General features: G+C 44.0%; 3 protein-coding genes across 6 annotated transcripts in view; 1 reads left to right on the top strand and 2 right to left on the bottom strand.

Annotated features, from left to right (window-relative positions):
* Nucleotides 1–3,722, top strand: part of LOC139376436 (putative RNA-binding protein Luc7-like 1) — a 29,240-nt gene extending 25,518 nt beyond the window's left edge. For 2 of the 3 annotated variants that reach the window (XR_011627923.1, XR_011627924.1), the window contains 2 exons: nucleotides 83–2,239; nucleotides 3,062–3,722. Coding sequence is in view for 1 of the 3 variants with exons in the window: in XM_071119035.1 (XP_070975136.1) it covers nucleotides 83–230 (148 nt within the window). In the remaining 2 variants the exon portion in view is untranslated. Of the gene's footprint in view, nucleotides 1–82 lie in introns of all 3 variants that reach the window. The other variant, XM_071119035.1, reaches the window with a different exon arrangement.
* LOC139377107 (dynein heavy chain-like) lies at nucleotides 2,083–4,111 on the bottom strand. The gene is made up of 3 exons (XM_071120136.1): nucleotides 4,101–4,111; nucleotides 2,831–3,451; nucleotides 2,083–2,647 (listed from the first exon to the last, which is right to left on the bottom strand). Exons 1-3 carry the CDS (start codon nucleotides 4,109–4,111, stop codon nucleotides 2,083–2,085), a joined length of 1,197 nt encoding a protein of 398 aa, XP_070976237.1.
* LOC139376435 (epidermal growth factor receptor kinase substrate 8-like protein 1) lies at nucleotides 3,879–19,396 on the bottom strand. Of its 2 annotated transcripts, none has more exons than XM_071119034.1 (15): nucleotides 19,280–19,396; nucleotides 14,692–14,828; nucleotides 14,295–14,359; nucleotides 14,059–14,188; nucleotides 13,779–13,867; nucleotides 13,629–13,703; nucleotides 9,105–9,253; nucleotides 8,257–8,401; nucleotides 8,038–8,090; nucleotides 7,832–7,931; nucleotides 6,860–6,985; nucleotides 6,569–6,722; nucleotides 6,104–6,269; nucleotides 5,409–5,541; nucleotides 3,879–4,346 (listed from the first exon to the last, which is right to left on the bottom strand). In XM_071119034.1, the coding sequence occupies exons 2-15, from the start codon at nucleotides 14,780–14,782 to the stop codon at nucleotides 4,260–4,262; spliced, it is 1,563 nt and encodes a 520-aa protein (XP_070975135.1). In that variant the 5' UTR covers nucleotides 14,783–14,828; nucleotides 19,280–19,396; the 3' UTR covers nucleotides 3,879–4,259. The 2 variants fall into 2 exon arrangements, with proteins under 2 accessions (XP_070975135.1, XP_070975134.1); XM_071119033.1 differs by having other exon boundaries at nucleotides 4,144–4,346; nucleotides 7,832–7,941; nucleotides 8,039–8,090; nucleotides 19,280–19,365.
* Nucleotides 19,397–24,077: the final 4,681 nt, after the last annotated feature.

The following is a 24,077-nucleotide window of genomic DNA, read 5'->3' as shown; positions in this document are numbered from 1 at the left end:
AAAGCTTCTTATCATAATATATACACACGACAAACACACACACACAGATTTGTGTGTAACAAGACCGTGTTTACGGTTCCAGGTCGTCCAGGGATCGCGATCGCACCTCCAGAGAACGTTCACGGGAGCGAAGCAAGAAGAGGGGATCCTCGGAGCGGCGGCAGGACAGCAGGGATCAGAACGGGAGAACAGAATCCCGCCGGGCGGAGGTCAGGGATAGAGACCTTTGAGGACTCTATCTCGCTCGCTCTCTCTCTCTCTCTCTCTCTCTCGCTGTCTCCATCCTCAACACACAACCTCCTTTTGTCTGTCTCTCTTTCATATCTGTCCATTACATCTATTTGAACTCTCTCCTTGTATGAATTCTCCCTCTGTTCCCTTATCAAAATGATCCAGAGATGTTTTGCTTTGACCGATATTCCAGCCAATCCACTGTCCCAAATACATAGCGCTTATATGACCACAGAAGTATATACAGGTAACTGCCAAAATAATGGAAACACTTCAGTAAAACAAAGTATACTGAAAGCAGGTGCCTCCACACGTGTGGTTCATGAGTTAATTAAGAAATGAACATCCCATCATAATTAGGGTCATGTATAAAAATGCTGGGCCGGCCTTTATTTTGGCTACCATGGCTATACCCCTATAGGATGACAATGCACCCATCCACAGGGCATGAGTGGTCACTGAATGGTTAGATGAGCATGAAAATGATGTAAACCATATACCATGTCTCCAGGTCTCAACCCAGTTGAACACTTATGGGAGATTCTGGAGCGGTGCCCGAGATTGCGTGTTCCCACCACTGTCAATAAAACACCAAATTATGGAATTTCTGGTGTCTCATCCTTCCAATAGCGTTAAAGCCACTTGTAGAATCTATGCTGGCTCATGGAGGCCCAACGCCCTACTAAAACACGTTATTTTGGTGTTTCCTTTATTTTGTCACCTGTATATTGTACATGCATATATATTTTAGTTTCAAGCGTTCAAATATATCCTGGGATAAAGTTGTGGGGGGTTGTTGAACATTGGGCGTGGGAGTACATCAAGTCCTGACTGTATGTTAGATGTGATGGCTGTTGATGACATACATATGATTCTATATTCTATAAAACTGTCCTGAATATTAATTTCCTGGGGGAATCAGTAGCTGAAACTAGAGAAAGGATAAATGAATGACCGTTGGCCATAAACTTAAAGAATAGAGCATTTCCATATTGCCGTGTTTTATGATACTGTTATTTTTAAACTGTCAGAATTGCTATGTGTGATTGAGATACTTTGCATAAATATACCTCCATCATACTGTCCTGGGTGGTGTTCATTAGGCACCAAATGGAAGATACTGGACTGAAACGGGGGGGGTCACCTGGACTTGTCCAAAAATAAACCTACATTTTTGTTTTCCTGTAAAAACGTTGCTAAATGTTTTCAGTTATTGCCCTAATAAACACGACCCAGCATACTGTCTTGGATTGGCTTCTCCATGCAAGGCTTTCTTCCCTTCCTAGAGGCTATTTCACAATGCTGGTTGCATCAATTTGCCATTTGATGTTGCACTAAATATTTAACATACCAGTAATTATAGAATCTCTTCTGCATATATCTGGCCTAAGATTGATCAACTAAGCCATATTGTTCTTGTTTGACTGGATCAGGACGTTGGAAATCTAAGGGAATTTGGTCAGTTGTGAACATCAGCAAGCTCATTTCTGTCAGCTTGTGAAATACCCTCTGCTTCTATATCTGTGGTTTATACTAACTGAGGATGTTTATCGCTGGAGAGATTGTAGCAGTTCAATTTAATGTCATAACTAATACGGACAAGGTTTTCTTAAGTTTTAGAATTTATTGCCCTTTGTGTTCACAAACAGTTGCTAGTTTTTTTTTCTCTCCATAGAGTTTTACAAGTTTTCATGTTATGAATACAAATATTAACCCTTATTATCATAGTCTTGGCATGCGAGCGGTGAAGTCTGCGTATGTGTAGACATGATGGACTTTGCATGCTTCAGTTTTGAGTAATGCTGTTTTGGATTGAGAATTACTGTTCCAGGCTTCTTACTGTATGTGACCCTAGAAGTTGCCTACGTTACCGCGGTAGTCCGCTGCGTGGCCCTGGTAGTCCGCTGCTTGGCCCTGGTAGTCTGCTACGTGGCCCTGGTAGTCTGCTACGTGGCCCTGGTAGTCCGCTACGTGGCCCTGGTAGTCCGCTACGTGGCCCTGGTAGTCCGCTACGTGGCCCTGGTAGTCCGCTACGTGGCCCTGGTAGTCCGCTACGTGGCCCTGGTAGTCCGCTACGTGGCCCTGGTAGTCCGCTACGTGGCCCTGGTAGTCCGCTACGTGGCCCTGGTAGTCCGCTGCGTGGCCCTGGTAGTCTGCTGCTTGGCCCTGGTAGTCTGCTACGTGGCCCTGGTAGTCCGCTGCGTGGCCCTGGTAGTCCGCTGCGTGGCCCTGGTAGTCCGCTGCTTGGCCCTGGTAGTCCGCTGCTTGGCCCTGGTAGTCCGCTGCGTGGCCCTGGTAGTCCGCTGCGTGGCCCTGGTAGTCCGCTACATTGCTGCGTGGCCCTGGTAGTCCGCTGCGTGGCCCTGGTAGTCCGCTGCGTGGCCCTGGTAGTCTGCTGCGTGGCCCTGGTAGTCCGCTGCGTGGCCCTGGTAGTCCGCTACATTGCTGCGTGGCCCTGGTAGTCTGCTACCTGGCCCTGGTAGTCTGCTACCTGGCCCTGGTAGTTCGCTACATTGCTGTGTGGCCCTGGTAGTTTGCTACATTGCTGCGTGGCCCTGGTAGTTTGCTACATTGCTGCGTGGCCCTGGTAGTTTGCTACATTGCTGCGTGGCCCTGGTAGTCTGCTGCGTGGCCCTGGTAGTCTGCTGCGTGGCCCTGGTAGTCTGCTGCGTGGCCCTGGTAGTCTGCTGCGTGGCCCTGGTAGTCTGCTGCGTGGCCCTGGTAGTCTGCTGCGTGGCCCTGGTAGTCTGCTGCGTGGCCCTGGTAGTCTGCTGCGTGGCCCTGGTAGTCTGCTGCGTGGCCCTGGTAGTCTGCTGCGTGGCCCTGGTAGTCTGCTGCGTGGCCCTGGTAGTCTGCTGCGTGGCCCTGGTAGTCTGCTGCGTGGCCCTGGTAGTCTGCTGCGTGGCCCTGGTAGTCTGCTGCGTGGCCCTGGTAGTCTGCTGCGTGGCCCTGGTAGTCTGCTGCGTGGCCCTGGTAGTCTGCTGCGTGGCCCTGGTAGTCTGCTGCGTGGCCCTGGTAGTCTGCTGCGTGGCCCTGGTAGTCTGCTGCGTGGCCCTGGTAGTCTGCTGCGTGGCCCTGGTAGTCTGCCGCGTGGCCCTGGTAGTCTGCCGCGTGGCCCTGGTAGTCCGCCGCGTGGCCCTGGTAGTCCGCTGCGTGGCCCTGGTAGTCCGCTGCGTGGCCCTGGTAGTCTGCTACGTTACCCTGTTTTTGGCCTATGACACTTGGTGCTGGGAACAATATCTTAAGCACAGCACCTGCTTATGTCCATTTCACTTTCCAATATGTTGATGCTGATTCAGCAGTTTGTAAATGTTCTTTATTTTGTTTGTTCATGTATGTCAGTCACTTGAAGTTAGATGCACACATATATAAATGAATGCATTGCTTTTCCTAATGTGTGCCGTCTGTAGACTTTGTCAGGTCTGTTTGTATTACTTACTGGAAGATGATTTTTGTCTTGACGCCTGAATAAAAATCCCTTTTTTTTAAAATTGTATTAATGTACTTACCTAAGATCTTTGCTCAGGGCCTAAGTGTAAAACTGAAGTTCTAATCGAAGGAAAGGCTTTGTTGTCTAATATATTGTGAGTGTACAAATAATGGACACAAACAAGACAAGTGTACAAATAATGGACATAAACAAGACAAGTATACATTCATTTAAGTTGGTCTGCAAATAGCAGGGGAAATGGTACAATTGATTCAATCAAGTCAACATAGACAGGCGAGAATATTCAAGAATACCTCAGATTACTGGCCTAACAGAGGACAATTGCCCTTTAAAGTTGAACTTAAAGGCAACCATTTACAGCAAAAGGCAAAGCCTTGATTCAAGACTCCACAGTCTGACTTGAAGAGCCACCAATTACATAAAATTCATATCGGCATAATCTTACATCCGACAGTGAATTTAACTTTTGTTAGATAGAATCAAGACTGTCTGTGATTGTGTGTGCAAGGATTGTTCTCTTTCAGCATGAGCCTTTTCATTTTTAGGAGAGTGGTACGTGACGTCTGACACTTGGGTCTTACAGTGTGCTACTCTCCAGTTTCAAATCCACCTTCATCTTCTGCTTTTCCATCACTGCCTCCAGCTCTGTGGCCTTCTTGGCGTCCTGGAATGGTAAGTGAAAACATGGAAAGGTAACACAGCAGGGACATTGTGGATTTAAAACTCAGAACTGTGCAGCTGGAGTAAAATTTGGAAAAATGGATTAGTTTTATACGTAAGATGATGCTGAGGCACACTGCAATCATATAATTAGTAGTTGTATAGGATCTATATGGCAGTCATCAGATTGCCTTGCATGGTCCTTCCCGGACGACGGGGAGGGACCATGCCCCAGGACTACCTGGCCTGATGACTCCTTGCTGTCCCCAGTCCACTTGGTCGTGCTGCTGCTCCAGTTTCAACTGTTCAACTCTGGAACTCTGACCTGTTCACCGGACGTGCTACCTTGTCCCGGACCTGCTGTCTCTAACTCTGAATGCTCGGTTATGAAAAGCCAACCTGTGACCTGTGGCACCCTCTATTATTTGACCCTGCTGCTCATCTATGAACGTTTAAACATCTTGGCCATGTACTCTTATCTCAACCTGACACAGCCAGAAGAGGACTGGCCACCTCTCATAGCCTGGTTCCTCTCTAGGTTTCTTCCCAGGTTCCTGCCTTTCTAGGGAGTTTTCCAAGCCACCGTGCGTCTACATCTGTATTGCTTGCTGTTTGGGGTTTCAGGCTGGGTTTCTGTACAGCACTTTGTGACATCGGCTGATGTAAAAAAAAACATTTTTAAAAAGGCTTTATGAATTTGATTGATTGAATGCCCCTGTGCACAAAGCGAGGTCTATACAGTAACGGTTTGTCGAGATCGGCGTGGAAGAACTTGACTGGCCTGCAAAAGAGCCCTGACTTCAACCCCATTGAACACCTTTGGGATGAATTGGAACGCTGACTGCGAGCCAGGCCTAATTGCCCAACATCAGTGCCCGACCTCACTAATACTCTTGTGGCTGAATGGAAGCAAGTCCTCACAGCAATGTTCCTACATCTAGTAGAAAGCCTTCCCAGAAGAGTGGAGGCTGTTGTAGCAGCAAAGGGGGGACCAACTCCATATTAATGCCCATTAACATACTTTTGGTTGTGTAATGTATAATGTTCATTATAGGCTGATCAGTACCTCCAACAGTGCTTTCTGCACAGTGAGCTGGCTGTACACTCTGGCACCCTCGTCTGGTAGAACTTCTCGTAGGTCCTCCTTGTTCAGAGAGAAGAGCAGGACTCCTGACAGCTTTCCCAGTAACGTCACCGTCCTGAGGGGGAGATGCACACAGGTCCCTTGCCTCAGTCTTTATCTGTCCTATTCAATCATCTGTGAACAACTGAGTCATCTCTGTGTAAGAACTAGAAAGATCCATTGAGTACTAAATCCAGGTCTTGAGGACGATTCCAGGTTCAACAATTGAGTCGGTAGAAAGTAAATGAATATTGGTATATGGCGACATGTCTATGAACTGATCAGTAAACAATACATGTAACGAAATCCTGGAGTTACTACAAGTCCACAAAGTCAGTGATGCACAGGGAGACCCCAAATTACCTCAACTAACCTGTACGCCCGCACACTGACTCGGTACCGGTACCCCTGTGTATATAGCCTCGTTATTGTTGATTTTATAATTTTTTACTTTAGTTTATTTGGTAAATATTTTCTCAGCCGCTGTTGGTTAAGGGCTTGTAAGTAAGTAGGTATTTCACGGTAAAGTCTATACTTGTATTCGGTGCATGTGACAAAGTTTGATTTGATTTGACCAGAATAGGTCCCTGATTGGAGTAGGATGAGTTTAGGGTTTGTGGGGGCCACGTCAAACTCACGTCTCACTGAAGCCCTTCCCCCTGAGCCACTCCTCCACCTCCTCGGGGGGTGAGCGGTAGTCCAGGGGGACCGAGGTGTCCGAGGAGCGAGCGATGACCAGGGGCCTGTTTAGGCTGGCCTTCCCGTTGGTCAGTCTCTGGAGGAGCTCGTCGTTCACCATCATGACTGAGGAGAGGGAGAGTTTTTACTGTATGTTGTCTATCTGGTTGATCTTGTTAAAACTGAGCAGACATAAGAGCTGAAAGCGCTGTTTGTCGTTCTCTCCTGTTTTTGTCTTTCACACACAGAGGGAACGGACGACCACTTTCCCCCTCTCTGGAGCCTCCCTCACACACACTTGCGTGTACACACACGTGCACATTCACACGACAGAGAAAAGACAAAGCGTCTCTGTATAGTGCAGCGCTTGAGTCGCCCCTCTGACACAGTGCAGAACTGTAACGCCTCGCAGTATGGTGTGATACCTTTGTCTGTGTCATCTCCGGCTGGAATGTATTGGTTGTATGATGGTGGGTTAGGGCGGTGGTGGGCTGAGGGGCTTGGGGTCAAGGAGCTAGGGTTCAAGGCTGGAGGGCCTGGGGGAGTGTGAGTCTTGGTCAGTGCAGGTGAGACTGGAGGCTGGCCCGGAGCAGAGGGGAAAGGAAAGAGGGGTGAACAACATTGATATTGACTCAATGAAAGGAATACCAGTATGTGGGAGTGAGTAAAGGAATGGGCATGGATTGGCGTGTGTGTGTGTTACATTGGTGTGTTACCTTTGGTGGTCTCATGGTGACAGGGCTTTCTGTGTAAGACACTGGCTCCAGGATGTTGAAGGGGACAAAGCCGACCTCGTTGAAGCGATTACGACACTTCCACCAGCGTTTGGACGACTCCACCACCTGACACAGAAAAGTAGAGGAGCCAATGTTTATACAGAGAACAATTAAGGAAGAATGAAATGAGTGATTGATGAGAATTAATCGTGTGCTATCGGCAACTCACAACTTTCTATTTCTAGCAGTGAAAGTTGTTGCCAAGGTAAGAGCCAGTATGTACAGTATGCCCAGAATCTGGCAAGGACAAAGTGTTCAGTACTTGTGCACCAATATTTGTTTACTATGTTTTTGTTTTAATAATGCTTGATTGGACTCACTCTCTACCACACCCGCTGTCTCTAACTCTGAATGATGGGCTATGAAAAGCCAGCTGACATTCACTCCTGAGGTGCTGACCTGTTGCACCCTCTACACACCACTGTGATTATTATTATCTGACCCTGCTGGTCATCTATGAACGTTTGAACATCTTGGCCATGTTCTGTTATAATCTCCACCCAGCACAGCCAGAAGAGGACTGGGCACCCCTCAGAGCCTGGTTCCTCCCTAGGTTTCTTCCAAGGTTCTGGCCTTTCTAGGGAGTTTTTCCTAGCCACCGTGCTTCTACACCTGCATTGCTTGCTGTTTGGGGTTTTAGGCTGGGTTTCTGTACAGCACTTTGTGACATCGGCTGATGTAAAAAGGGCTTTATAAATAAATATGATTGATTGATTCTAGCGATGGATTTTGTACAGTATCACCAACATCACTGGATTTTGCACCAGATTTGGTCTTGTGTCTTACCATTAAAAGAGAGCCCTGGAAACGTGGCACAGAGACTAGCTACCAGGCGTGTGTTTTTCAAGAATGTTCCTGAATAGTTCTGTTTAATGTAACGTAATGTCACTTAATGACTTTTCAGATGTTTACCTCCAGTGTATCTCCCTGTTGTACTGACAGCTCACTGTTGTTGCGGGCCACAAAGTCATAGCTGCAGCTGTACATCCTCTCTCCCTCAGGGGGTAGGACACTGCCATACATGAGAGGGAAACAGTGGATGATTGATATTACTACAAAATAAAAGTAAACAATGGGAAAATAGTTTTTTTAAATCCAAAGGTGACTTATAAACGTACAGTTCATCGCTCATAGGGGCGACTGGAGGTCCAACTGGCTGAGTAGGCTGCAGCTGAATTAGCAAAGAGAGCGAGGTAGGCGTGGGGAGAGAAAGGGGGGAGAGAGGGGGGCGTGGGGAGAGAGAGGGAGAGGATGATGTCAGGAGCAAATTCATATGTTACTCACTTTGTGAACTCAATGTACATGATGTAGATGGATGTACATCTCATATTCCATACCTTTTGCTTTTCCCGCAAGGCTTCATGTTTGTGTTGTGACTCGACCGGATCCTCCCAAACCTGCCCATCTGCCCTGGAGGGCTCTGGCTTCCATCCGTCCAGGAACACAGGTGTGTACGGGGCCACGGGCCCTCCAAGCTGGGAACTTAGAGGAGAGAGAGTAAGAATATAACCAGTGTTGAACTTGACTGAGATGAGCCAAAGGAATTAGGTCATCTCTCTCCACAGTACTGTACTATTTCAGTGGCACATGTTACTGGCTGACTAAATATTGACATCGTCAGGTCATGCTGCCTCATCATGTCACAGCCTGCCGCAGTGTCAGAAAAGAGAGCCATACAGGCCTATCACATGAGACTGCGACACTCAATATTTCCCAGCAGCTGAAGAAAAGTTGCCTCCTACTGGCCCTCCAACACCTTTTCCAGCAGCATCTGGTCTCCCATCCAGGAACCGACCAGGACCAACCCTGCTTAGCTTTAGAAGCAGGCCAGCAGTGGGATGCAGGGTGGTATGCTCTAAAAAATATCCCATTACCCTGTGTAGGGTGCCGTATTTCGGATGGGACGTTAAACGGGTGTCCTGACTCTCTGTGGTCATAAGGGTATTAACCCCGGGGGCCTGGCTAAATTCCCAATCTGGCTCTCATACCATCATGGTCACCTAATCATCCCCAGCTTACAATTGGCTCATTCATCTTCTCTGAAACTATTTCCCAGGTCATTGCTGTAAATGAGAATGTTATTTTACTTACCTGGTAAAATAAGGGATAAATTAAAAATAGCCAAAAGCTCATTCATCATAAGGGTTCATAGGGGTCCGTGAGGCACAAAGCACTTAGTACCTACTGTGGTAGTGTCCAGTGGGGCCCAAGGGCCGTCCATATCTGCCTCTCCTCTTTGGTCAGGTTGTCTTGAAGCAGGGATATGGCTGAGTTGGTCAGGGCAGGGCTGATCACTGAGGCTCCTAAAGCTGGGCCCCCAATAGTCCTCACCAGCTGGGGCCACACAGGAAAGAAATCACAGTTTAGATCAGGATCATTGGAAAGAATGGGTTGACTGGAGAATTTGCAACAGTAGATTCATTATGACGGGCAAGCTAGGCCTAATGAACTCTATTGTCAGGTTTTCACGGACACAGATTAAGCCTAGTCCTGGACTAATAATAATTCTCAATGGAGATTCTCCATTGAAAGCGCTTTTCAATCCAGGAGTAGGCTTAATCTTTGTCTGAAAAACTGAACCTGTAGTATATTGTCAATCACTGACTGGTATAACCCACTATGACTGTCATTACATGTCTGTGGCCAGTTTATTATGTACACCTAGTAATGGGTCAGATCCCCCTTTGCCTCCAGAACAGCCTGAATTCTTCAGGGCATGAAAATGTTGCTCAATTGGTATCAAGGGATCTAACGTGTGCCAAGAAACATTACACCACCGCCATCAGCCCACTACCCCACACCATTACACCAAAGCCACCAGTCTACCGTGGACACCAGGTAGGATGAGGCTATGGACTCATGCTGCCTTCGCGTGGAGCAAAGTGTGGTCGTCTGCTACAATAGCCCATCCGTGACAACGAGTTGTGTGTTCCGAGATGCCATTCTGCACAACACTGTTTGTGGCCCGCCTGTTAGCTTGCAAGATTCTTTCCATTCTCCTTCGACCTCTCATCAACGAGCTGTTATCGCCCACAGGACTGCCGCTGACGCTGGGTTTTTTTTCTCACACCATTCTCTGCAAACCCTAGACACTGTCGTGCGTGAGAAGCCCAAGAGGCTGGCCGTTTCTGAAATACTGGAACTGACGCGCCTGGCATCAAAGATCATGCCATGCTCAAAATCGATTCATCCACTAGTCTTTCCCATTCTAACGTTCAATTGAACATGAACTGAATGCCTCAATGCCTTTCTGTCTGCTTTATATAGAAAGCCATGGGCACGTGGCTCCTTGTTTATATGAGCAAACCATTTTTGTGAATGGGTGGTGTACCTAATAAACTGGCCATTGAGTATCAGCATTGAGAGAACCAAATGTTTGAGTGAGCTGACCATGATAGCCAGGTTCAAGAGGGTCATGTGAGGTTTTACCCTCCTAGCCCTCTCAGCAGACACAATGCTACAGATAAGCAAGCTGTCACACCTCTCGGTTTCTCCCTGTTTCCATGCAGGTGTGCCAGGTTGCCCATTTTTCCAGCTCCTCCCTCTATTCCATCATGGAGAGATTCATAGTTTTATAGGCAGGAAGTTCTTACAGTGTGCCAACCAAGTCTGTGTAAACTGGCACACCTGAACAAGGTTATTTCCTATACGTATATTTACCATCTTTCATTAGTCTAAACTCTCATACTTAGCAGTCTTATATCTTATTTGGGTCAACATGTCTTCTTCTTATGAGTCTGTTTTATAATGTTTATGCTAACAAAATGTGACAAGTTTCAATCTGTGATAACACACTGGGTGCACTGCCTTGTGCAAATATTGAACAGCCCTCAAAATATCAAAATATTTTTCCGGTAATGTTTTCCCCCGTGTTGAAAACCATTACAATTTTTCTACAAAATGCATACTTGCCTGTAGGCAAACATACAGTGACTTCTGAAAGTATTCACACCCATTGACTTTTTCCACATTTTGTGTTAAAGCCTAAATTTAAAATGGATTATGTTTAAATTATCTGTCACTGGCCTACACACAATACCCCATATTGTCAAAGTAGAATTCTGTTTTATGAAAATTTTACAAATTAATAAAAAATGAAAAGCTGAAATGTCTTGAGCCAATACGTACGTACTCATTCCTTTATGGCAAGCCTAAATAAGTTTGGGAGTAAATTAACGAGATTTTTGAATGACTGTACCCCACACATACAGTTTGGCAAAAAAATATTTAGTCAGCCACCAATTGTGCAAGTTCTCCCACTTAAAAAGATGAGAGAGGCCTGTAATTTTCATCATAGGTACACTTCAACTATGACAGACAAAATGAGAAAAAAAATCCAGAAAATCACATTGTAGGATTTTTAATGAATTTATTTGAAAATTATGGTGGAAAATAAGTATTTGGTCAATAACAAAAGTTTATCTCAATACTTTGTTATATACTCTTTGTTGGCAATGACAGAGGTCAAATGTTTTCTGTAAGTCTTCACAAGGTTTTCACACACTGTTGCTGGTATTTTGGCCCATTCCTCCATGCAGATCTCCTCTAGAGCAGTGATGTTTTGGGGCTGTTGCTGGGCAACACGGACTTTCAACTCCCTCCAAAGATTTTCTATGGGGTTGAGATCTGGAGACTGGCTAGGCCACTCCAGGACCTTGAAATGCTTCTTACGAAGCCACTCCTTCGTTGCCCGGGCGGTGTGTTTGGGATCATTGTCATGCTGAAAGACCCAGCCACGTTTTATCTTCAATGCCCATGCTGATGGAAGGAGGTTTTCACTCAAAATCTCGCGATACATGGCCCCATTCATTATTTCCTTTACACGGATCAGTCGTCCTGGTCCCTTTGCAGAAAAACAGCCCCAAAGCATGATGTTTCCACCCCCATGCTTCACAGTAGTTATGGTGTTCTTTGGATGCAACTCAGCATTCTTCGTCCTACAAACACGACAAGTTGAGTTTTTACCAAAAAGTTATATTTTGGTTTCACCTGACCATATGACATTCTCCCAATCTTCTTCTGGATCATCCAAATGCTCTCTAGCAAACTTCAGACGGGCCTGGACATGTACTGGCTTAAGCAGGGGGACACGTCTGGCACTGCAGGATTTGAGTCCTTGGCGGCGTAGTGTGTTACTGATGGTAGGCTTTGTTACTTTGGTCCCAGCTCTCTGCAGGTCATTCACTAGGTCCCTCCGTGTGGTTCTGGGATTTTTGCTCACTGTTCTTGTGATCATTTTGACCCCACGGGGTGAGATCTTGCGTGGAGCCCCAGATCGAGGGAGATTATCAGTGGTCTTGTATGTCTTCCATTTCCTAATAATTGCTCCCACAGTTGATTTCTTCAAACCAAGCTGCTTACCTATTGCAGATTCAGTCTACCCAGCCTGGTGCAGGTCTACAATTTTTTGTTTCTGGTGTCCTTTGACAGCTCTTTGGTCTTGGCCATAGTGGAGTTTGGAGTGTGACTGTTTGAGGTTGTGGACAGTTGTCTTTTATACTGATCACAACTTCAAACAGGTGCCATTAATACAGGTAACGAGTGGAGGACAGAGGGGCCTCTTAAAGAAGAAGTTACAGGTCTGTGAGAGCCAGAAATCTTGCTTGTTTGTAGGTGACCAAATACTTATTTTCCACCATAATTTGCAAATAAATTCATTAAAGATCCTACAATGTGATTTTCTGGATTTTTCTTTCTCATTTTGTCTGTCATAGTTGAAGTGTACCTATGATGAAAATTACAGGCCTCTCTCATCTTTTTAAGTGGGAGAACTTGCACAATTGGTGGCTCACTAAATACTTTGCCCCACTGTATGTAAGGTCCCTCAGTTGAGTAGTCAATTTCAAACACAGATTCAACCACAAAGACCAGGGAGGTTTTTCCAGGATAAAAAATAAACAGAATGGAGCTACGCACAGGCAACATCCTAGAGGAAAACCTGGTTCCAACAGAGATGAATTCACCTTTCAGTAGGACAATAACCTAAAACCCAAGGCCAAATCTACACTGGAGTTATTTACCAAGAAGACAGTGAATGATCCTGAGGTACAGTTTATACTTAAATCTATGGAAAGCGCACATCTGTAATTGTTCCCAAAAGTGATATTGACTCATGGGTGCAAATGAGATATATGTATTTCATTTTCAATAAAGTTGCAGAAATTTCTTAAAGCATGTTTTCACTTTGTCATTATTGGCTATTGTGTGTAGATAGGTGAGAGAAAAAAATATATTTAATGAATTTTGAATTCAGGCTGTAACAAACAAAATGTGGAATAAGTCAAGGGGTATGAATACTTCCTGAAGGCACTGCACATGTGTATCAATACACAAACTATATATGGACAGACATGGGCAAATACTAGATAGAGCATACACATAGCCTATGTACAGTAGCCTAGTAAGTATGTAACAAGGAGTCAAATCAACATGACATCATTTCTAAACATACTCACAAATTTAACTGTTAAATATGAGAATCACTCACCTCTCTAATTTCACAATTGAGATGACATAGCAAGGATACTAATGAAAATAAAAAAAGTATTTTTAAAGATACTACTTTTGGTTCCCTCCTTCTAGTTCTAAAGATATAATATTGTGTTGACAACAATAGCAACAGGTGTTGTCCCCATAGCTCTCTCCCTCTGTAGGCCTTTCCTAGCCAGAGCATGAGCAATGGATATGAAGGTTATCATTGTTGACTCACCATATCCAGAGGTTTGAACACATGGTGGAGCAGCTCTTTTGAGGATGGGTTGGAGATGGAAGACTTGAGACGAGCCTGGGAAGAAATATGATGAGTACACTATCTAAACTGTTTTGTTGACATAGTAGTGGCAATGTTTCCTTGACTCACCAGAAGACTGAAGCAGTATTTAAATTTTTGGAAGATATCCATGAATTCTTCTTCAGGTGGAGGGCAAGCTTTTGCAGTAAGCAAGTCCTCTATATTCAAGAGAAAAGGCAGGGGAAAAAATAAATGATCAGTGATTTGAACTTTGAATGGCATCCTGAGTTGAACCAGTTCAGGAGATCACTTGGCTAGCAAACACATTGTTGCCCATGTGAATCCTGAGCCCTATAGGGTTTGTGAGTAGCTTAGGACAAAACAAAAACTAATTCCTTATCCCTCTTACCCTCTGCTGTTTGCTTGTGACTTTTCTTATTTTTCTTCTTCCTCTGGCTTAGAACTGTGGCAGCCACTGCAGTCTGTTGTAGCTTTGCCATGAAGACCTCAATATCATCGAAACAATGATTAAGGATCCCCTAAAATTGAGACACATGAAAAAGACACATGTTAACCCTACAGTAGAATTGTGATTAAAACATAGAATATTGAAATTGTAAAGTGTATGATAATATTATTACATACCACTTCTCTCTCAGCTCGTAGAAAAGAAATATCAGGCTGAGGTTGGCCGCCGTTTACACCATTCGCTGTTGAGGACAGAAGAGAATGTGACTTGCATCCATTTCCATTCATTGCGTAGTTGGAATTTCCTGCATTCAGAATTCCTGCCCACTCTAACTCCCCACACACCTTCCCCCAACACACACAATGTAATCTCTGTATTCCTGAGAATCTTTTACCTTAAATACCTCTGCCAGTGGCTAATTGTTCCCCTCCCCCTCTCTCTCTTCCTCTCTCTCTCTTCCTCCTTTTAGGCAATTTGGTTCAAAGCATTTCATTGACATGGCAAACATGTCAATTGCCAGAGCATTCACAAACATTGGCTCTCAAACAAAAATGATGGTTCCCATCTACGTACCTCTGATTCCTGGGTAAGGTGGAGGGTTGAAAGGCGGGGCGTTGGGAGCATGTGGGATGGGGGGGCTCGGAATTCCGTAGGGGTCCATCATTGCTGCTTTGGTATTTTGGGGAAGAACAGGGTCTATCGGAGGAAGTCTGGAGGAAAAGGAGAGAGATTATTTTTAACCAGGACACTCACACTGTTTCATGCACCTTTCTACCTTCAAGTGATAGTTTTTGTAAAGCAACTTTGTAATTTGATTATATGGTTGGAATCCAGTGGATAAAACACAAATGAAGCTACTTGAATATGATTCATGCAAAAAATGCTGTTCAGAAAGACTTAGGACATGACTGTTGCTAATAGCAACCCTTGATTCAACACCATGGGTAACTCCCTTCAGTAAATGCATATGGAACTGTGACATATTTCATCTCCTTGGTAAATAATGATTGACATATAGCGTCAACGGCACCCACCACCTCCCTCTCAAATGTGCACAATAGTGTTACAAAAGGAGGTCTTGAAATGATAGTACAAACAATCTTGATCAGTGGATAATCTAGTAAAAAATGTACTGTAAAACAATTGAATGCAAGATTTAACAAGCAGAGGTACAAATATCAATATTGACGTAGGCCTAGTGTGACTAATACACGTTAACTCACATATAAAACTATCTATAGCTAAAGTGACAAAGCAAATGTATTCCTCAACAACTTTAGACAGAATTGGAACAACAGATTTCAACAGATAAATAGTTCTGTCACGTTTATAGATCAAGATATTGTCTGACATTAGTCTGTTTGCTAACCCTCGAAGACAGACATACACTCTTGGGGGAAAAAAAAGGTTCCAAAGGGGTTCTTCGGTTTTCCCGAAGATGAAAGAATAGTAAATTCTCAGCAACTTTTCAGTCATGCCAACACTTTTGATGGCATCCAGTACTTCGGATTTGGAAGGAATGTTATATACCAAACTTTCATAGTACCTTGGCACAAACCAAAACGATCATTGAAATCCAGTCTGAAATCTCAAATGAATGGTGGAGATCTTATAATAACTCTATGCCCTCTCTTATCGGGGGATATCCATCAATGCCCTGGACCTCACTTTATCACCAACCCCATCAAACGGCCTATGTACCCAGGCTCCTCTTGTGAACGGTGGATAAGAGTAACAGCAAAGCTTTGGTATGTTTGGAATGCGCGCAGTGGACACGTGTTGAGGACGATGGAGTAGCACCTGGGGAGGGGTGCTCCATGGTGACAGAGAGGCCACCGGAGGCAGTGCAGTGGGAAGATGGCAGCGCAGTGGGAGGCGAGTTACAAGTGGATCAGGAATTCAATGAGGCCTTTGGGAAGAAGGGCTTATATTTTGTGCACTTAAACGTCCGAAGCCTACTACCGAAGATCGATGAGATACGCCTGTTGGTTTGTAAATCAGAGGTGGGGGTGCCTTATGTTTTACTGAGACATGGTTGGATTCATCTGTTTGTGACTCAGAAATTGAGATAGGTAATTACTCTGTTGTCAGGAAAGATCGGAATCGGAAAGGTGGGGGGATATGTGCGTTTGTAAGATCAGACATTGCTTTTAACGTCATCGGATTTAAGCGCTAATCTGGAGATTGTCTGGCTGGATATATGCCTTCCCAAAACCAAGACAATTTTTGTTGGGGGTGTGTTATAGGCCGCCCAAACAGAATGCATTCTATGAAGGTCTTGAAATTGTGTTGTCAAACTGTAATGATTCCCTGTTGAAGGAAATCATTTTGTTAGGGGATTTCAATACTGATGTCTGCAAAAAAGAATAGCCCAACCCACAATGTAGTTATGCACTTTTGTAGATCACTTGCTCTGACCCAAATGATACAAGATCCCACCAGGATATGTGAAACAGTGCAATGTACGATTGACTTAATATTGGTGCTGATAATCTAAAATATCGCAGAGTGGAGTAATAGTCTATGGAATCAGTGATCATTTTATTACATTTTGCACAAGGGGGATTTTTAAAGATATATTTAAATGTCACAAAACCGTTAGAATCAGAGGACTCAAAAAATAAGGTGTTGAAAAGTTTAGGGAGGAAGTGTGTAAAATTGACTGGTCACCTGTGCTAGATAGTGTAGGGGTAGACAGTGCCTGGGAAGTCTTTAAATGTAGATTCCTTAATGTGGTGAATGTGATGGCTCCCATTAGACGGGTCAGGGTAAAGCAGACATCTAGCCCTTGGTTTAATCATGAGATTCTAGAATCTATCCAGGCAAGGAATAAGGCCTTTAAAAATTTTAAGAACTCTCAAGCGCAGCATGATTTTGTCCTATATAAACGTCACAGAAATGAAGCACAGAGCAGGATGGATGAAGCTAAGAGCAGGATGGATGAAGCACAGAGCAGGATGGATGAAGCACAGAGCAGGATGGATGAAGCTAAGAGGGGTTACTTTGCTGAGAAAATAATTGAGAACAAAAATGACCCTAAAAAGCTTTGGAAATCATTTAAGGAACTAGGCTATAGTAATACTACCAAAAACAAACTCAACAGTATTGGACTGAACATCAGGGGGAGATGGTATATGAAAAAGCAGAGGTTGCCAATGAATTCAACTCTTTTTTTACTTCTGTTGCCAGCAAGCTGGTTAGCAAGCTGCCCACCAGTTCTGGTTTGTATGGAAGAAACCAAGTCAGTAAGTATTATGTAGAGTTAGGGGTTCAGCCAAACTCTTTTTCTTTTGCAAAGGCAGCAACAGCCAAAATAGTCCGTATGCTGGCAGAGCTTAAATGCTCCAAAGCCACAGGCCTCGATAATATTCCTGCACAGTTTCTTATAGATTCTGCTGAGCAAATTGGCTCTTGTATTACGCATATCGTTAATCTCTCTCTTGAACAAGGTACCTTTCCCTGGTACTTGAAACAAGCTAAAGTTATACCTCTGTATAAGAAGGGGATAAAGTTTGACCCTGGGAATTATAGGCCTGTATCTATCCTCTGTGTAACATCAAAGATCCTGGAGAGAGTTGTACATGAGCAAATGAATGAATATGTTAACAAACAGGGTCTAATGTATGATTTTCAGTCAGGTTTTAGAAAAACATACTCCACTGATTCATGTCTACTTTACTTGACGGACTTCATCAGGAAAGAGATTGATGAGGGAAATCTGTGTGGAATGGTACTGCTTGACCTACAGTTAACCACTGTCTCCTAATCTCCAAACTGAAGGCATTGAGGTTAAGCAGTATCCCTCTAGGCTGGGTAAAGTCCTATTTATCAGGAAGGGAGCAAGTAGTAGAGGTTAATGGTTCACCGTCTCAGGCAAAACCAATGAGTTGTGGCGTTCCGCAGGGGAGCGTGCTTGGGCCTCTGCTGTTTTATTGTATATTAACGATATGAAAGATGCTTGTTCTTGCTGCCTTTTTCTTTATGCGGATGACTCTCCACTTCTGGTGTCTCACAAAAGTAAAACTATGTTGGAGAGCATACTTAGCACATAATAAGCTATCTCTGCACTTAGGGAAAACTGAAGCAAATATTTTTAGATCCAGACCTAAATTGAGTAGGTCCTCTGAAATTAGTGTGGAATTAGGGGGCGAGGTGCTGACTCCTAAAACCTCTGTTAGCTACTTGGGATGTATCCTTGATGGAAGCTTGGGAGGTGTGAGCATGGCCATTAAAGTGCTAAGGATGATTAAAACCAGGACTAAGTTTTTGGCTAGAAAGTCCAAGCTGCTTGATAAGGACTCCATGAAAGTGCTAGCTACTGCCCTCATTCAATGCCATTTTGACGATGCTAGTACTTCCTGGTTTGGGGGTTTATCTAAACTTATGAAGGGGAAGCTGCACATAGCCTAGAATAAGTATTGAAGGTGAGTCCACGTAGTCACATAGGCAGGAGCTGCTTTTAGGAACTAAACTGGCTGCCTGTTGAGCCTAGGGTGTCCCAGATTAGACTAGGTTTGTTTACAGGAGTATTTATGGTCCTGCGCCCAGATATCTAAGTGATTACTTTCCTTGTGTTAGGGATGCACACAATCACAGCACCAGATCAGGTGTTGCTGATGTGTGCTTATACAGGTCCAGGATTAATGCTGGGAAAGGTATTTTCTTGTATACTGGAGCCTCAGAATGGAATGAGTTGCCAATGCCCATAAAAACAACGTCCTCTCTGGACAGCCTTAAAAATTTAAGAACCCTTTCCACAGAACCCAAAACGGTTCTACCTGGGAACAAAAAAGGGTTCTTCAAAGGGTTTTCCTATTTTTATTTATTTAACCAGGAAAAGCCCATTGAGACACAGAGTCTCTTTTTCAAGGGAGACCTGGCAAAGAAGGCAGCAACAATCAATACATTACAGAATTAAAACATCCACCAATACAATACAACAACATGATCCAGCCTAAAATAAGCATTTACACTACACTCTGTAACAGGGTCTTCCTTCAAAAATCATATGGGGACAGCCAAAGAACCCTGCAAGGTTCTAGATAGCGCCTTTATTTCTAGGATTGTACTGTACAAAAAGTACTACCTACTCAACAATGTGCATTCCAATGCAGTATATCATTTTCGAAATATACACCAGGTAGCATCTAAATGATCTTACCTTTTCTGTGTGCCCTTTAAATGTCCTTTAACTGTGGGTTTCAAAGTAATTCTGAGTGTCAAGCCTGCGTCAGTGAACTGCCACCATTCTCTCTCCTCTCCTCCCTACCACCATGGCATTGTTCTCTCAGTCACACCTTAAGTTATGTAAAACCGGTCAAACGAGTCTGTCCTAATGGTTCTCAGTTGCTCACTCACTCCCATCCATCTCTCTCTCTCTCTCTCGCTCGCTCGCTTTCAGTCTGACATGTGCATACTTCCACTTTGGCCGACATCCATGTAGGAACTGAGAATGGATGACCGTGATGCACAGAGGTAAAGAACGTAAAAGTAATCCACGGCTGTGGGGCATTTCTACTTCCTTAAAAGTATCTATTATCTTTTACATCTCTCAGTGTATGTGTCTGTCTGCAGGTGCATTCTGGCAGACGAGTAAAAGAAGGGATTTTTTTATTTGCATTTAAAAAATGTTTTATTGCCAACGTAGAAAAGTCTGTATACATACAATAATTACATGAATAGACAATGATAACATATGCTAGGGGGTACAACAAATTACAGATTATACAAAGACCTTAAAATAAACACACATAGTGATTGTTTTAACAGCTTTCTTATTAGAAGAATGTACTGCTCGAATTCCTTATAGAAAACACGGAAGAGTGGTTTACATTTATGAAGTGGTTTACATTTAAATTTATGAATATGAAATTCTGCCATTAGCACAATTAGATTTGAGGTAAAATAGTTTTTTCTTTATATTTATTATGGTTAAGGAAACCTAGCAGCACATTCTCCCATAAAAAAACAAAAGTCATCAACAATTATAAAATTGTGAATATCTTTCCATAATTGTTTTACATGTAGACAATGCCAAAATAGATGTGAAACTGTTTCTTGATGCTCAACACAAAAAGTACAATCAATGTTAATGTATTTTTTGAGTTTCTTCAGGTAATGATTCACAGGGTAATACTTATGGATCATTCTGAAAGATACCTCTTTGACCTTGTTAACAAGCAAGTATTTGTGTGGTAATAACCAGACTTTTTTCCAACAGATATTGAGTAAAAGAAGGGATGGAAATTGTTTCTCAGTGAGGATAGCGTCACAACGATGGATAGATGAAACAGGATACCTTTCCAACTCATCCTGCATTAAAACAATACATTCAACATTTAGTTTCAGATATATATTTTATTCTTATCTAAACATAAAAGAGCATACAGGAACAACAAGACCCAGAGTTCTGGGTGCAAAACAAATAATACAGAACACGACATACAAAACAAGGACATGTAGAAAGAAAGAGGGTAGATGTCACCCCCCCCCCCCCCCCCCCCCCAGCTGCTCGGGTGACAGGGCCAGCACATGCTGCCCAAAGGTAAATTAAAATATTACAATTGAGAGTGCGTTAATAAGTACAAATTCACAGCACCGACTGGTCCAAGTAGGAGAGGAAAGGCTGCCAGATTTGATCAAATGTTGATAATTTATTGTTCAGAATATATCTAATTCTTTCTAAGTGTACAGTGTTTGCCTACATTCAACATTTCAAATGGCCAGAACTACAACGCCTCCCATGTAACCATAGCTAATTAAGCAACAATGACCTGGAGGTGTGGTATATGGCCAATATCCCATGGCTACAGGCTGTTCTTAAGCACAACACAACGCGGAGAGCCTGGATACAGCCCTTAGCTGTGGTATATTGGCCATATATCACAAACTCCCGAGGCGCCTTATTGCTATTATAAACTGGTTACCAACGGGGTTAGGGCAGTAAAAATAAATGTTTTGTCATTCCCGTGGTATATGGTCTGATATACCATGGATGTCAGCCAATCAGCATTCAGGGCTCGAACCAACCAGTTTATAATGTCAATTAAAAAACAAAATCTGAAGACTAAAGTGCTTTTAAATCAGTAGAATCATAAAGGTCATATGTACAAGCCCCTTAACCGAAATGTAATTTGTGTTTGTTAATTAATAAGGCATTGTCGTATTGTTCACGCCACACAAACCGTTGCTGGCACTAAGACCACACTCAATGAGCTGTATACGGGCCATAAGCAAACAGGAAAACGCTCATCTCCTTTTGGCCGGGGACTTTAATGCAGGGAAACTTAAATCCGTTTTACCTCGTTTCCACCAGCATGTTAAATGTTCAACCAGAGGGAAAAAAAACTCTAGACCACCTTTACTCCACACACACAGAAGCGTACAAAGCTATCCCTCGCCCTCCATTTGGCAAATCTGACCATAATTCTATCCTCCTGATTCCTGCTTACAAGCAAAAACTAAAGCAGGAAGCACTAGTGACTTGGTCAATGAGAAAGTGGTCAGACGAAGCAGATGCTAAACTACAGGACTGTTTTGCTAGCACAGACTGGAATATGTTTCGGGATTTTTTCCGTTGGCATTGAGGAGTACACCACATCAGTCACTATAAGTGTATCGATGACGTCGTCCCCACAGTGACTGTACGTACATACCCCAACCAGAACCAATGGATTACAGGCAACATCCGCACTGAACTAAAGGGTAGAGCTGCCGCTTTCAAGGAGCGGGACTCTAACCCAAAAGCTTATAAGAAATCCCATTATGCCCTCCAACAAACCATCAAACAGGCAAAGGGTCAATACAGGACTTAGGTTGAATAATACTACACCGGCTCCGACGCTCGTCGGGTGCGGCAGGGCTTGCAAACTATTACAGACTACAAAGGGAAGCACAGCCGCGAGCTGAACAGTGACACGAGCCTACCAGACAAGCTAAATTACTTCTATGCTCGCTTCGAGGCAAGTAACACTGAAACATGCATGAGAGCATCAGCTGTTCCAGATGACTGTGATCACGCTCTCAGTAGCCAATGTGAGTAAGACCTTTAAACAGGTCAACATTCACAAGGTCACAATGGCCAGACAGATTACCAGGACGTGTACTCCGAACATGCGCTGACCAACTGGCAAGTGTTTTCACTGACATTTTCAAACTGTCCCTTACTGAGTCTGTAATACCAACATGTTTCAAGCAGACCACCATAGTCCCTCTGCCCAAGAACACTAAGGTAACCTGCCTAAATGACTACAGACCCGTAGCACTCATGTCTGTAGCCATGAAGTGCTTTGAAAGAATGGTCATGGCTCACATCAACATTATTATCCCAGAAACCCTAGACCCACTCCAATTTGCATACCGCCACAACAGATCCACAGATGATGCAATCTCTATTGCGCTCAACACTGCCCTCTCCTACGTGGACAAAAGTAACACCTATGTGAGAATGCTATTAATTGACTACAGCTCAGCGTTCAAGACGATAGTGCCCTCATAGCTCATCACTAAGCTAAGGACCCTGGGACTAAACACCTCCCTCTCCAACTGAATCCTGGACACCCCCAGGTGGCAAGGGTAGGTAACAACACATCCGCCACGCTGATCCTCAACACGGCAGCCCCTCGGGTGTGTGCTCAGTCCCCTTCGGTACTCCCTGTTTACTCGTGACTGCATGGCCAGGTATGACTCCAACACCATCATCAAGTTTGCCGATGACACAACAGTGGTAGGCCTGATCACCGACAACGATGAGACAGCCTATAGGGAGGAGGTCAGAAACCTGGCTGTGTGGTGCCAGGACAACAACCTCTCCCTCAACGTGATCAAGACAAAGGAGATGATTGTGGACTACAGGAAAAGGAGGACTGAGCACATCCCCATTCTCATCGACGGGGCTGTAGTGGAGTAGGTTGAGAGCTTCAAGTTCCTTGGTGTCCATATCACCAAGGAACTATCATGGTCCAAACACACCAAGACAGTCGTGAAGAGGGCACAACAAAACCTATTCCCCTTCAGGAGACGGAAAAGATTAGGCCTGGATCCTCAAAAGGTTCTACAGCTGCACCATCGAGAGCATCCTAACTGGTTGCATCACTGCCTGGTATTTTAACTGCTCGGCCTTGACCGCAAGGCACTACAGAGAGTAGTGTGTACGGCCCAGTACATCACTGGGGCCAAGCTTCCTGCCAACCAGGACCTCTATACCAGGCGGTGTCAGAGGAAGGCCCTAAAAATTGTCAAAGACTCCAGCCACCCTAGTCATAGACTGTTCTCTCTACTACCACACGACAAGCGGTATCGGAGCGCCAAGTCTAGGTCCAAAAGAGCTAATCAAAGAGTTACCCAGACCCCTCTTTTATGCTGCTGCAACTCTCTGTTGATTATCTATGCATAGTCACTTTAACTCTACCTACATGCACATATTACCTCAATTACCTCGACTAACTGGTGCCCCCGCACCTTGACTTTACCCCGGTACCCCCTGTATATAGCCTCGCTATTGTTATTTTACTGCTGCTGTTGAATTTTTTTACATTAATTTATTATATATTTTTACCTAACACTTATTTTTCTTAACCAACAATGCTTTAAGAAGTGCTTTAAGAAGTATTAAGGGCTTGCAAGTAAGCATTTCACTGTAAGGTTGTATTCGGCGCATGTGACAAATAACATTTGATTTGATTTGATATAAAGTAACTTTTTCGTCCCACTACATCGTATTGTGACGCCACCTGTTGGAGTCACAAATTTCCTCTACCCACTGTCCTATACATACAGTGCCTTCAGAAAGTATTCATACCCTGTGACTAATTCTACATTTTGTGTTACAGCCAGAATTCAAAATGGATGAAATTGATCATTTTTCTCTCACACATCTACACACAATACCCCATCGTGACAAAGTGAAAACGTGTTTTTAAACATTTTTGCAAATTGATTGAAAATGAAATAGCGTAATA

The sequence above is a fragment of the Oncorhynchus clarkii genome, chromosome 20 (assembly GCF_045791955.1).
Source record: "Oncorhynchus clarkii lewisi isolate Uvic-CL-2024 chromosome 20, UVic_Ocla_1.0, whole genome shotgun sequence".
Classification (NCBI taxonomy): domain Eukaryota; kingdom Metazoa; phylum Chordata; class Actinopteri; order Salmoniformes; family Salmonidae; genus Oncorhynchus; species Oncorhynchus clarkii.
Note: the sequence above shows the minus strand (reverse complement) of the source record. Positions and strands in the feature narration are given on the sequence as shown.

Excerpts from the sequence above, each read along its gene's own strand:
- LOC139377107 (XM_071120136.1), bottom strand. Across the intron at positions 2,648-2,830 it reads TACCAGGGCCACGCAGCAAT|CGGACTACCAGGGCCACGCA; the intron begins GTAGCAAACTAC and ends AGGGCCACGCAG.
- LOC139376435 (XM_071119033.1), bottom strand. The coding sequence starts at position 14,782 with ATGATGGACCCCTACGGAATTCCGAGCCCCCCCATCCCACATGCTCCC. Across the intron at positions 13,704-13,778 it reads AATACTGCTTCAGTCTTCTG|GCTCGTCTCAAGTCTTCCAT; the intron begins GTGAGTCAAGGA and ends ATTTCTTCCCAG. Across the intron at positions 6,723-6,859 it reads TCACCATGAGACCACCAAAG|CCTCCAGTCTCACCTGCACT; the intron begins GTAACACACCAA and ends GCTCCGGGCCAG.